Source organism: Xyrauchen texanus, chromosome 35 (assembly GCF_025860055.1).
Source record: "Xyrauchen texanus isolate HMW12.3.18 chromosome 35, RBS_HiC_50CHRs, whole genome shotgun sequence".
Classification (NCBI taxonomy): domain Eukaryota; kingdom Metazoa; phylum Chordata; class Actinopteri; order Cypriniformes; family Catostomidae; genus Xyrauchen; species Xyrauchen texanus.
The window spans coordinates 26,326,873-26,340,705 of NC_068310.1; the positions used below are offsets into that span (position 1 = coordinate 26,326,873).

General features: G+C 36.2%; 2 protein-coding genes across 2 annotated transcripts in view; one reads left to right on the forward strand and one right to left on the reverse strand.

The window, feature by feature from the left end:
- Positions 1 to 3,222: 3,222 nt before the first annotated feature.
- Positions 3,223 to 11,350, reverse strand: dffa (DNA fragmentation factor, alpha polypeptide). Its single transcript, XM_052105270.1, has 6 exons — positions 11,059 to 11,350; positions 10,290 to 10,448; positions 10,051 to 10,205; positions 8,588 to 8,777; positions 6,137 to 6,261; positions 3,223 to 4,230 (listed from the first exon to the last, which is right to left on the reverse strand). Exons 1-6 carry the CDS (start codon positions 11,150 to 11,152, stop codon positions 4,027 to 4,029), a joined length of 927 nt encoding a protein of 308 aa, XP_051961230.1. The 5' UTR covers positions 11,153 to 11,350; the 3' UTR covers positions 3,223 to 4,026.
- Positions 11,338 to 13,833, forward strand: part of pex14 (peroxisomal biogenesis factor 14) — an 83,504-nt gene continuing 81,008 nt past the window's right edge. Inside the window, exon 1 of the mRNA XM_052105267.1 lies at positions 11,338 to 11,463. Coding sequence (XP_051961227.1) covers positions 11,338 to 11,463 — 126 coding nt within the window. The remainder of the gene's footprint in view (positions 11,464 to 13,833) is intronic.

Below are 13,833 nucleotides of genomic sequence, written 5' to 3' on the forward strand. Positions count from 1 at the left end.
ACCTCTCCAGTGTCATTGTAGCCCTGTGGAGTTCTAATCATGATCAAGTACTTAAACCTTGGTCCTATCACAAGAACTCTAAGCATGAATAAATAAGTAGCTGAGAGTTTACTGCATCATACTGCTCAGAGTTAGTGATTTGAACAAACCCCTTACCTCCCATATTAAACTTTCGGTTATAGACATGAATGATACCTTAAAGGTATAATTCAACCAAAATGTAAAATTCTCTCATAATTTACTCACCCTCATACCATCAGATGTGTATGACTTTCTTTCTTCTGCTAAACATAAATGAAGATTTTTAGAAGAATGTTTCAGCTCTATTGGCCCTCACAATGCAAGCGAATGGTGGCCAAAATGTTGAAGCCCCAAAAGCATGTTAAATCATCTTATAATAAGACTCTAGAGGTTTAATCCTTATCTCCAGAAGCGGCATGAAGCAGCCACCTACTGGTTGGGGCTGGTCAAAGTTGGAAATTGATAGTGAAAAAGGACTTAAATTATGATCTGTTTCCCACACTTATATCTCTTCTGAAGATATAGATTTAACCAATGTTGTCAAATGGATTACCTTTCACTAGATTGCCTTTATGTGTATTTAGGAGCTTTATGTGAAATGTATTGCTACCCATTCACTTGCATTGTATGGGCCTACAGAGTTGAAATATTATTCAAAAAATCTTAATTTGTGTTCAGCAGAAGAATGAAAGTCATACACATCTGTGATGGAATGGGGATGAGTAAATGATAAGAGATTTTAAGTGAATTATGCCTTAAGATCTGCATGGCTTGTTGAGGAGAGGAGTGGTATTACTTTTCAAAATGATTTTTTCTGTTGGATGATAAAATGGATGACATAAAATATAGCTACAGAATTGCAAGGAACTGCAAAAAGGCCAGCAAAAATCTAGTTATAATATGAATTGATTCATGTATATTTTCATACAACTTATTATTTAGTATTTTCATTTGATTTTATATATGTAGATACCAAGCTATACTTTACTCTAAGAATGCTATCATGGTCCACCGAATGACTGTGGTTGTGCCCTGTATGACACAGCCAATCCATCATGCAACAACAGACCATGTTACTGCCAGACCTTTGCCGGTTGAAGCTGTTGTCACGCTTGTCTGGTGGAGAGTACATAATTCACAGTTGATTTGCTTGCTTCAGGTGGTCAGAGCTCAGTGATGTGAGGCCAGAGAGATCTTAGTGTCATGCATTTATCCGGCATGATGACTTTATATCAACACTGAGAAAAAGACATCAAAAATGCACCATTACAAGAGCTTTTAAATGCACTTTGCTTATTTCTAATTTGTAACATGTACAAAGTAATGCATAATATAAATACATCAAGACTTATGACTATGCTGTTATAATTATTTTAAGGGTATTTCTTCAATTAGGGTAACTTTTCTAGGATGCATAAAAATAAATACATAAAAAAGATTTTATTGTAGTTGTAAATGAGAGATTTAAAATTTTATGTCTCTTTATTTACTTTCCCTTATTTTTTTTTCAAAAGGTGCGATATGTAAAATATTTACTGAACTAAAGCACACAATTATCACAATATGTTATCAGAGATTTAGGAAACCTGCTAAGTTGAAATACTGGCTTCTCCGAAAACAAACCAGTATAGCCAGTATATTCTACTTTGAAGAGTCCCACCCACTGCCCATCACCCAATAGTATTTCGACACCATCGCTGCAGCCATGGAAGCCAGCAATACATCTAGCAAACATTGACAGAGTAATAAAACATCCATATGAGCTAGTTTATAATTTGGAAACAATAAAATAATTGCAAACGTAAACTTTAGCAGATCATCTTACAATATATGGCTCATCGCTTTCCATTATCAGTATGCTCGTTCCTGTTGCGTGTCCATAACCTGGCAACCCACGTGAGCTTCAAGTCTGGGGAGGAGGGGGAGACAACTCCCTCCAATATTTTGAATTTGGACTGCAATGCCCATTTTAAACGCTTGATGCCAATGTTACATATTGCTCATTTAAGTGTTGAAAGGTAAAATGTGAAATGGTTTCTATAATTTGGTCTTGCCCCCTAACAAGTCTATTTAACTTCCCATCTAGAATTAAATCAAACTATATAATACCTATTTAATAATATGTTTATATAGTCTAAATAACACTATATTATCAATAAAATGTTTTATACTCTAAACTAAAAAGTTTGACTGCTAAATATCTTAGTAGTGATAGAAAGGCTTATAACATTTTTCCTCCAAAAACTGTCAAAATATTTATACTCAAAAACTGTCATTGCCCTCACACACAGTTCCAAAATTCCACATCATCACGCATTAAGCCAAAAAAACACTTAATTTTATTCAAGACATAATTTCAAGTTACATTTTTCAAGATTTGAAATAGTCAAATGAATAATCCTTCATACACACACAAAAAATAAACCTCACAAAAATAATGTTCTGATTTCTTATATTTCCCAAAACAACCACAGACAAGACATGCTTGATATCCTGCTGTAGTACTGAGAAAGAACGGAAAAAAATAAAATAAATAAATAAATAAATAAATAAAAACACCCTGATAACATCATCTGTTAAGTGTTTCAAGACAAGAGGGCTCAGGCAACATAACTACAAACACTGTGAAGCCATTACCAGAAGCGTTCGCTCGATGACTGCATACATTACAGCAGTTTAATGAATTCCTCAGGAACATTCACTACATACAGTTGAAGTGATACTCAGATTGTTGGCATACAGCCTAACAATGGTTAGAGTTAAGAAATTGAAATAAAGAGTGATACATCAAGTCTAAAATGCAGCACTAAGTCTGACCGACTGGCTTCACAATCACGCCCACCACCAATCAAAGCCAACATGTGCTCATTACAATGTTTGGTGGAACTACATCCTCGGGGAAAAAGGAGCTTTTAACAAGATATTTTTCTTCTGAATAGGTACATATGTTTCTTCATTACTTTTTCAGCCACTCAGATAAAGGAGGTCGTTAAATATTTATGTATACAGTATATAATTGCTCTCAATGTTCTCTGATAAGCTGAAATATAACTATATTTATACAATAAATATAATACAATAAATGTCCAAACTTCAGTTTCTCTCTCGCTCTCTCTCTCACACACACACACACACAACACAACACAACACAACATAACATAACATAACATAACATAAAAAAGACATATCAAGTAATTTGTACAAAGAGTTATCATTTTATTTGGCCAAAATTGTTTTTAATCATATGATGTTCCAGCAAGTGTAAGTGAACTGTACAACAGAAAAAATAAGCATGCACCCCATGGCATTAATTGCTAACATTTTCAATTTGACACATTTAGTGAACCTTGCAATACCACAAAATGATCGCATCCACTCCTTCACTGAGCAATATAATAAATGCTGAATTAAATGCTATTAAGCATAGAAATGTCATCCAGAATATATAAAAGGACACTACATTTGGACTGGAATGAATCAATGGATAGAATACTACCCTTTAGAAAAACAAAACAATTAACATTAGAATTTCTAAATTACCTGCTTAAAAAAAATAAATACAAAATTATTCCACAAATTAACTTGTAATTAAACAGCTGATTTTTTTGTTTGCTTGTTTTTTATTTAACAAATTAACTTTTTTTTTTAACACAGCTTCCTGATATCACCAAACAACCCCTCTAAAGATGGGTTCATGGGCCACTTTACAGATAATAAATGAGAAAGATGGAATATCATACAGATCAATACCACTTCTTGTTTCAAAGCATTATTTCATGTTTTCAGTGGATGACTGAAAACATGAAATAATTATTAATCTATATAACATAAAATACAATTCAAAGTTAATTGTGACTTTTGACATTTATCACTTACTAGACTATATAGCCATTATCAAGATAATCACAAACCAAAATCTGTATAAACGTTTGTTTATTATATGAACTGTAGTAAAACGGTCCAAGATTATTGACCAGTCTGCATTTTATATACTCAGTATGTTTGTTATTTGCGGCGTTTGGCTCTGGTCTCTCCCTCAGTCTGTGGTTGTGAAATGGACTGGCATTGAGCTCTGAGGGACTGCAGGGCCTGAACCTGCTGCAGACGTTTACTGAGCTCACACTCACAAGCCTGCACAAGTAATGCTGCCCTCTCACTGTCCCAGCCCAATACCTCCATCATGATCTTCACTCCCAGCCTCAACACCATCTGAATGTACAAATGCATTCATACAAGTCAATAAATCTCAATTGAATATTTTTAACACAATTAATAAAATGCCATCTTATACTATCTGCCATCACACTCTGTATTTATTTTAAAATCTATTTAAAAAGAAATCACTTAAATGTATTAACTGTGAGTTTGTGTTCATATCATTCAAAACACTGAAAAATCTGATTTCCACCTACTGATATATAACTCAGTCCATAAATGGATAAATTGTTTTCATTTTCTTCACTTTTTAACTCACCACTATATACCACTATATAATGGGTGTAAAAACATTATAAATTAGCTTATTATGCAGTTCTCTGGAATTCTTAATTCAAATTGGTCAATGGCGCCATCCAGCAGTCAGATATTGCTCTGTAACAACCGCACATCCGGGATAAAGACATATTATACCACTTCTGCGAGCTGTCTATCCTGCTTCTCGGCTCACTGTGCGATCTCTACAAGCTAGTAAAATAATTTCAACATTTTACATTTACATTTATGTATTTGGCAGACGCTTTTATCCAAAGCGACTTACAGTGCACTTATTACAGAGAAAATCCCGGTTATCGGTTTATTTTGCGATAACAACCGTCTGACTGTACATTATTCCGCTTATTACACAGCTACAAACTTAATAAATATATAAACATAAAATGTGGATTTGCATTCAAATTAATTTGAGAGGTGGATTTCTGCTGTTCAGCGATTTATTCCCTCTCAAATTAATTTTAACGCAAATCCACATTTTAAGTTCATATATTTATTACGTTTGTAGCTGTGTAATAAGCGGAATAATGTACAGTCAGACGGTTGTTATCGCAAAATAAACCCTTTCAGGGCGATCACCATGGCAGGGTTTATTGTGCGATAACAGCCGGCTGATTGTACATTAACCCTTACATAATGATCGCTAAAACCAGGGCCGATAATATGTGATCATTTCACTAGCTATGTTTCCATTCAAGTTGCAAATGTAATACATGTGTGCATTCCTCCATCCTTATGTCTTAACCGTACGGATCAATAATATATTTTTGAAATATATTGAAAGTGTATAGTGTACAAAATATATTTGAAAGTTTCATAAACCTGCTCTTCGGCACAGTTCAAGTTAGTATTTGGTTTATTTTTCTCTGCAAACTCTTTGCAGGCATTGGGTTTTCAGGACACTGTTATTTCAGGATGACCAGAGCAGAATTGGCCCGCTGGTTAGTCCAGTTATGAACAAATTATTCAGTCACATACTATTTTTGAAGCACATCTTGTACTCATAATAAATTCAATAGTAGTTTATTCGGTAAATGGTTCTCCATCACAGTTTATGCACATTTCTTCTTATAGAATCAAATATTTTTCCACCTTAAGCGAGTGTGATTTTTTTTATACGTCTTTTGGGAATTTTGTTTGCATCTTAGTGTTTCCATCCAGCAGTTTTATGCGATAACCCAAAATGTACAGAACAATTTGTGGATGGAAACCCAGATATAGTCAGCCAGGGAGGGAGCATCAGAAGTTTCTGTGGGGGCTCGAGCACTCCCTTAGAACAGGCCATGGGCTGAACTGTACAAATAACCATTATCCAAGGCAACCAAATTCCTACATATTTTTTTTTACATCACTCTGTGGCATCTTCTCATTTAACAAAATTATTTTTACTCAAACCATCCATGTACTTATTTGTTTGTTCAGTTCCCATGTATTAAGCAAAATAATGTACAGTCAGTCATTCATTATTGCAAAATAAATTATTTCAGGTTGATCTGAATAGTAGTGATCATCTTGCTGTGGTTTATTTTGCGATAATGATCGTCTGACTGAACAATGTCTATAGCTTACTTTTTATGCTTAAGAAATCATGTACATCTCCGAACACGCTTGTGGTCAGATAATGTACCTGTAGTTCCTCATTGGAGAGTCTGGTCTCTGGTTGGGTTTTGTCCTTCAGCACCATTAGTGTTCTGGAACTGAACCCTACCACGGACTCCACCTGCACCCCATCTGTCTCATCCAGTTTAGTGCCTGCAGCAATGAGAGCCAAATTGTCCCCTTTTTAAAGAAAATGCCCTGAAAGCACTGGAAAGATTAGGGTTGTCACAACAAGAGATAAGCTTTTGATCATATAAGCTGCAACTTTTCTTTATTCCCCCCAATACTAATAAAATGAACTTGTTTGAACTTGTGCAATATTGTTTCTAAAAACCTCAGCAGCACCACTTAGTGTCAAAAGAGTAATAGCAATACTGATAAAATGAATGAATATTTTTGAACATGTGCAATATTGTTTCTATATACAGTGAGGAAAATAAGTATTTGAACACCCTGCTATTTTGCAAGTTCTCCCACTTGGAAATCATGGAGGGGTCTGAAATTGTCATCGTAGGTGCACGTCCACTGTGAGAGACATAATCTAAAAAAAAAAAAACCCAGAAATCACAATATATGATTTTTTTAACTATTTATTTGTATGATACAGCTGCAAATAAATATTTGAACACCTGTATATCAGCTAGAATTCTGACCCTCAAAGACCTGTTAGTCTGCCAAAGAGCTGTCCAAAGACACTAGAGACAAAATTGTACACCTCCACAAGGCTGGAAAGGGCTACGGGGAAATTGCCAAGCAGCTTGGTGAAAAAAGGTCCACTGTTGGAGCAATCATTAGAAAATGGAAGGAGCTAAACATGACTGTCAATCTCCCTCGGACTGGGGCTCCATGCAAGATCTCACCTCGTGGGGTCTCAATGATCCTAAGAAAGGTGAGAAATCAGCCCAGAACTACACGGGAGGAGCTGGTCAATGACCTGAAAAGAGCTGGGACCACCGTTTCCAAGGTTACTGTTGGTAATACACTAAGACGTCATGGTTTGAAATCATGCATGGCATGGAAGGTTCCCCTGCTTAAACCAGCACATGTCAAGGCCCGTCTTAAGTTTGCCAATGACCATTTGGATGATCCAGAGGAGTCATGAGAGAAAGTCATGTGGTCAGATGAGACCAAAATAGAACTTTTTGGTCATAATTCCACTAACCGTTTTTGGAGGAAGAAGAATGATGAGTACCATCCCAAGAACACCATCCCTACTGTGAAGCATGAGGGTGGTAGCATCATGCTTTGGGGGTGTTTTTCTGCACATGGGACAGGGCGACTGCACTGTATTAAGGAGAGGATGACCGGGGCCATGTATTGCGAGATTTTGGGGAACAACCTCCTTCCCTCAGTTAGAGCATTGAAGATGGGTCGAGGCTGGGTCTTCCAACATGACAATGACCCAAAGCACACAGCCAGTATAACCAAGGAGTGGCTCTGTAAGAAGCATATCAAGGTTCTGGCGTGGCCTAGCCAGTCTCCAGACCTAAACCCAATAGAGAATCTTTGGAGGGAGCTCAAACTCCGTGTTTCTCAGCGACAGCCCCGAAACCTGACTGATCTAGAGAAGATCTGTGTTGAGGAGTGGGCCAAAATCCCTCCTGCAGTGTGTGCAAACCTGGTGAAAATCTACAGGAAACGTTTGACCTCTGTAATTGCAAACAAAGGCTACTGTACCAAATATTAACATTGATTTTCTCAGGTGTTCAAATACTTATTTGCAGCTGTATCATACAAATAAATAGTTAAAAAATCATACATTGTGATTTCTGGATTTTTTTTTTAGATTATGTCTCTCACAGTGGACATGCACCTACGATGACAATTTCAGACCCCTCCATGATTTCTAAGTGGGAGAACTTGCAAAATAGCAGGGTGTTCAAATACTTATTTTCCTCACTGTACCTCAGCAGCACCACCTAGTGTCAAACGAGTAATAGCAATACTGAATAACTTGCCAGGACTACATGTTCACTGAGGGTTGTTTTTTGATTTGCTAGTATTCTGGTATAAGGCAATGTTCGGAATAGCATACTAACGGAATAGCATACTAACATACTAATTTTACTATTTCTGCAGTATACAGTATGCATACTGTGCACAGTACATTTTTGGTATGTATGGAATACCTGGATGAGCTATGACATTTGCCAAAATGTGAAGTATACTACAAAGCACACTGCCTGGTATAATGAATGCACATTCAATGCAGTGTGTTCGACTTGAACTTCTATTTCCAATGTGACAAATCAGTGTAATGAACCAAATAAAAAGTTGCAATTCTCAATTTTGACTCATTATTTGATTAGATTGCCAAAGGTTTGACAACAATATAGTATACTACTGTTTGAAATGTAATCATTGCAAAATGCCTGTTTTTCCTTACTATTTTTAAAGAATAGTAAGCAGTATACAGCAAGCAGTAAGCTAGCATCCAATTCTGAAAATAGGCAACGATTTACTTTGATCATACTCCTACTTTTTTCTTGTGGATCTTGGCTGTTTTCTTGCTCCATAGCTTTCAGATAGAGCTGCAGCAATTCTTTGGACTGTCGCTCCTCTTCCCTGCGGTCTAGCATTCTCTGCAATGTGTCCTGCAGGACCTGTGTTTTCTGCTGTGAGAAGCCCAGTGCTGAGGCCAGATTGGAGCACGGCACATCAATCAAACTCTGTAAAGCACATGTATATAAGCTACATCACAACAGTAAAACATTGGCTATTTGCATACATATATTCATTATATGTTGATAATAAAGTTAAGATCAGTATGATCTACAAAAACAAGAAAGGGAAGGCTCTTCGAGACAAGATTAAAGGGATAGTTCACCCAAAGATGGACATTTTCTCATCATTTCCTCACTTTCATGCCATACATGATGTGTATGACTAACTTTATTCAGCAAAACACAAACAATTTATTTAGAAGAATATCTCAACACTGTAGGTCTATACAGTGCAAGTGATTGGTGATCAGATCTTTGAAGCTCCAAAAATCACATTAAGGAAACATAGATGTAATCTCTAAATAAAAGACTCCAGTGTTTAAAGGATGTGTATGACTTTCTTTCTTGTGCAGAACACAAATTATGATTTTTAAAAGAATATTTCAGCTCTGTAGGTACACAATGCAAGTGAATGGATGACAAAATTCTGCAGCTCCAAAAAGCAATTAAAGGCATCACAAAAGTAATCCATAAATCTCCAGTGGTTAAATCCATGTCTTTAGAAGTGATATTATAGGTGTAGGTAAGAAAGAGATTTAACCACTAGAGTTGTATGGATTACTTTTATGCTGATTTATGTGATTTTTTGAGCTTCAACATTTTGGCACCCATTCACTTGCATTGTATGGCCCAAAAGAGCAGAGAAACTCTTCTAAAAATATGAATTTCTGTTCTGCATAAAATAGTAAGTAATACATATCGAGGATGGCATGAGGGTGAGTAAATAATGAGAGAATTTTCAGTTTTGGGTGAACTATTCCTTTAAATCCATAACTTCAGAGTCAATAGAATAGGTGTGGGTCAGAAACAGATACAAATTTAAGTCCTTTGTTTACTCTAAATCTCCACTTTCCCATTTGAAAGTCACATGTGGTGCCTGTTTCACATCTGAATGTGACTGTTTAAGTGGAGATTTAAAAAAGGACTTACATATTGTTCTGTTTCTCATCCACACCAATTATATGACTGCTGAATATATGGATTTAAACACATTAATCATTTGGATTCCTTCATGTGATTATAAAGGTCTGATTACCATTCACTTGCATCGTATGGACCTACAAAGCTGAGATATTTTTCTAAAAGTCTTCTAAAAGTTTGTGTTCTGCTGAAGAAGAAAGCAATACACATCTAGGATGGCATGAGGGTGAGTAAATGATAAGGGAATTTTCATTATTTAGTGAACTATCCCCTTAAATAAAAGCAGAATCAAGCAGACCTGCAGATCAGCCTCGGACATGAGGATAATGCTGGCCAGGTCCTGTCTGAGCTGCTCTGCCAAACGGTGCCAGCATTCGGCCCCATCAACATTGTCCACTGCACCTAATATCAGATGAACAGACTCTCTGCTAGGCCCTGCAATTCCTCTGTCAACTAGAAGAAGATTATCAGATTAGATTAATGATGACATTTGAGAAAAATGTGTAAAAAAAAATCCTGCAATAGGTGTAATCTCACCTTGATGGGCAGGCGACCACGTTTCCTTGTCATGCAATAGCATGAACTTCGTATTTGCAGGCAGACACAGAAAGTAATCCTCGTCTTCTATGACGGTCCCATCATATTCTAGCACTACTGTGACTGATGTACAAGGACTGAACCCAAGAGCCTCACATCCTGTGGGTGACAGAGGCAAAGAGAATGTGTCAAATGACAAATACAACACAAGATGGATGTTGTTACCTACACCTATGAAATTTAAAGGTGCACTCTGTAATTTTTTCCTTATTAAAAAAGTTGTGCTCCTCAAGAAATTAATTGTAATTTGGAAACATATGTATAGATTAATGAGCACTCACATGAGATAAAGGCTCCAGTCATATCAGTAACCTTATAAAAGCTGTTTTATTCTACATGGAGAGGGTCCCCTCATGGAGGCTGCCATGTTATGATCACATGACCAGCCAAATACGGCTGATCTCAGTAACTGCCCTGGATTATCATGACTGAATAGTGCATTTCTACAATGAAATATATAACTGAAAACTATTTTGTTTATCAGTGTAAGTCTAAGTCGACACAGAAAATTACTGAGTGCACTTTTAAATTCTAAGCGAAGTATAAAAGCACCACGAACACGACAAAAACTGTTATCTCAAGTAAATACCTCCTGATGATAACACATCTCACATTTTGTTACACCAATAACAACACAGTTTTAGCATAATAAACGAAATCAACTTTATTGATTTATATACTGAAAAAACTCAATTATTTTCTATCTCACCTTTTATTTTGAGCTGATCCAGAGATGTCACTGCCAGCCCGTAACACTTCTGCCGGCCGATGTTACACACTTTACACGCTTTTAATTCTGTCATGATGATTGTATTGTGTTTACAAGTCAATTATTCAGCATAATTAGGCACTCAAACTCTGTGCGTGTGTGTTATTTTGTGTCTAAAAACTCGTAACTCATTGCACTTCCTATTTTGACCATCCGTGTGGCACTGTATGATGTGTGTAACGTTTGAAAATAAATTAATTTCGGCTTCCGTGTTATGATATGTTTCGATCGAATATGCATCGGCTTGCTGACCTAGTTCAGACAGAAGTTATCGAGCATGAATGCACTGATATTAGCTTCCTGGCTAACAGCTCTGAGAAGATGGCATCTGACCAGCAAAACCAGGTAGTTGAGCATTCTGAAAGTTAACAACATGCGTTTGGGTTGTTCCTTTGTAGATCTTCATAGTTAATGCATGACTTGCCTCGTATAGGTCTGCTCATCATATGTCTGTCCTGTGTTGTTTTGGAAAGTTTTAGCTGGTTTGCTAGCGCACTGCAACCTTTCTCAACTCATGCAGTTAGACAGATGTGTCAGACAGCTGCAGGCCACACAACAGCACATGCAGGAGATTTCACTTCTAAAGACACCTGCCGCTGCAGATCTGAATGTGTCAGACACAGTGGAAATTATATAAACACCTTGCAGACAGTGGCATCTGCTTTTTGGCTATATTCAGTCATGTCTTTGACCCTGGAAACAAGCTTGGGTCAGAAGACACTTTCATCCAGTTTCATTTAGTTAAAAAGTTTATTTGTTCTGTGTTTACACATATAAGCTGTATTTAAGCTATTTCTCAAACAAATGTACTAAATATTGCTGTAATAATTAAAAAGGAGTCTGCTTTGTGAATAGGACATGAAATGGGCTTGATAGTTCTTGTGCATTTTCCTTATCCAATATTAGTATTATGAAAAATATAAGTCTGTAATAAACTGTTAAACAATAAAAAGGGTATTACATGAACGTTCAGCTCTACTGATGTGATTTTTAATTGAGAATATTCTAAGCATTTCTTGCCTGCATTCTGATAAGTTCAGTGCACCAATAGGCTATTTGTAGTGACTAACTTAGTTATAATCAGGTTTTGGAAGATCTGCAGTTTTTAGTCCACAAGAGATTTTGTGTATGGTGTATCTTAGAGGTGAAAGGTCTGTGCTGGTAACCAAAAGGTTGTTAGTTTAAGCCTAACAAGGCATGATCTTTGAGCCATCATCATTTTACTGTTAAGCAAAACGTTTAAAGCGATAGTTCACCCAAACATGAAAATTCTGTTATCATTTACTCACCCTCATGCCATCTCAAATATGTACGACTTTCTTTCTTCTGCAGAATACAAACAAAGATTTTTAGAAGAATATTTCAGCTCTGTAGGTCCATTCAATGCAAGTGAATGATGACCAAAAATCTGAAGCTTGAAAAAGCACAAAAAAGCAACATAGAATTAATCCATAAGACTCCCATTGTATGGACTTACAGAGCTGAGATATTTTTCTAAAAATCTTCATTTGTGTTCTGAAGAAGAAAGAAAGCCGTACACATCTGGGATGGCATGATGGTGAGGAAATGATGAGAGAGTTTTCCTTTTTGGGTGATCTATTCCTTTAACCCAACGTTGCTTTATAGATTCTGTAGTAAGTTGGGATGGCATGATGGTGAGGAAATGATGAGAGAGTTTTCCTTTTTGGGTGAACTATTCCTTTAACCCAACGTTGCTTTATAGATTCTGTAGTAAGCGTAATTCACTTTTTGATAAAAGAATCAGTAACTTAATTTGTACATCACAGGGCAACTTAGTGTTCAATAGTCGATCTAAACAGAGGTTATCATGCATTGATGAGAAGCAGATCTTCCGGAGTAGAAAAATTGATTGCTTTTAATGGTTATTAAATAATAAAATACAAAATGACTGATTTGCCTACAAGGGGAGTCTCGGCCAAGTTAAATGCCTGGTTCAATATTATAATGATGATAGGAAAGAATTGTGGGCGACCTCTAACTGCAATCGAACTTCTTAAGATTTAACTGCTGCTGCTCCTGCAATAATTACAATAACTTTGAAAGACCATATCTTTCAATTTTGAATATAATTTGTATTGCTGAAGTTACTGAAATATTAAAGAAACAAAATACAGTTTACTATCAATTGTAATTAGATTATCAAGTCAATAATCAATATCTAAAATCAATAATATTTATTATCAAGTACATCAAAGTTCTAGTGTTACCTCTAGTTATGTGCCTGTTTTCTGCAGTCGTCTACAGTACAACTGCGACACTGTTAGCATGTGATCTGCTTTCAAAATGTTTTTGGGCTGTGGTATTTAATTTCAATATTTTTTTAGGTTCATTACTGAAATCATGACAGTAACAAAGAAGCAGGTTTGTCCTTTTGGCCTTAGTTTGGAGGTATAGGCTAGGAGGTACAAGAGACACAAACTGAATGTTGGGGTCCAAAATGCAAGTTGTAGACAAGATAATGTCAACAGTCACATAATTGAAGGACAAGAAGGGTATTGGTTGTATATTTTGAAATGTGCACAGTATGCCTACAAAGAGAGCTAGACTTTGAGTAGTGTATGAATGAAGAGACTGTAACATTGCAAGGACTATTAAAAAGCTCAGTTCATTTGAGATTTATTATTGGTGGATCTTATCTTTGTTTCTGTTGTTGTTTTTGGAGATGGTAATGCTGTCCATTTCCTTAATGGGTCC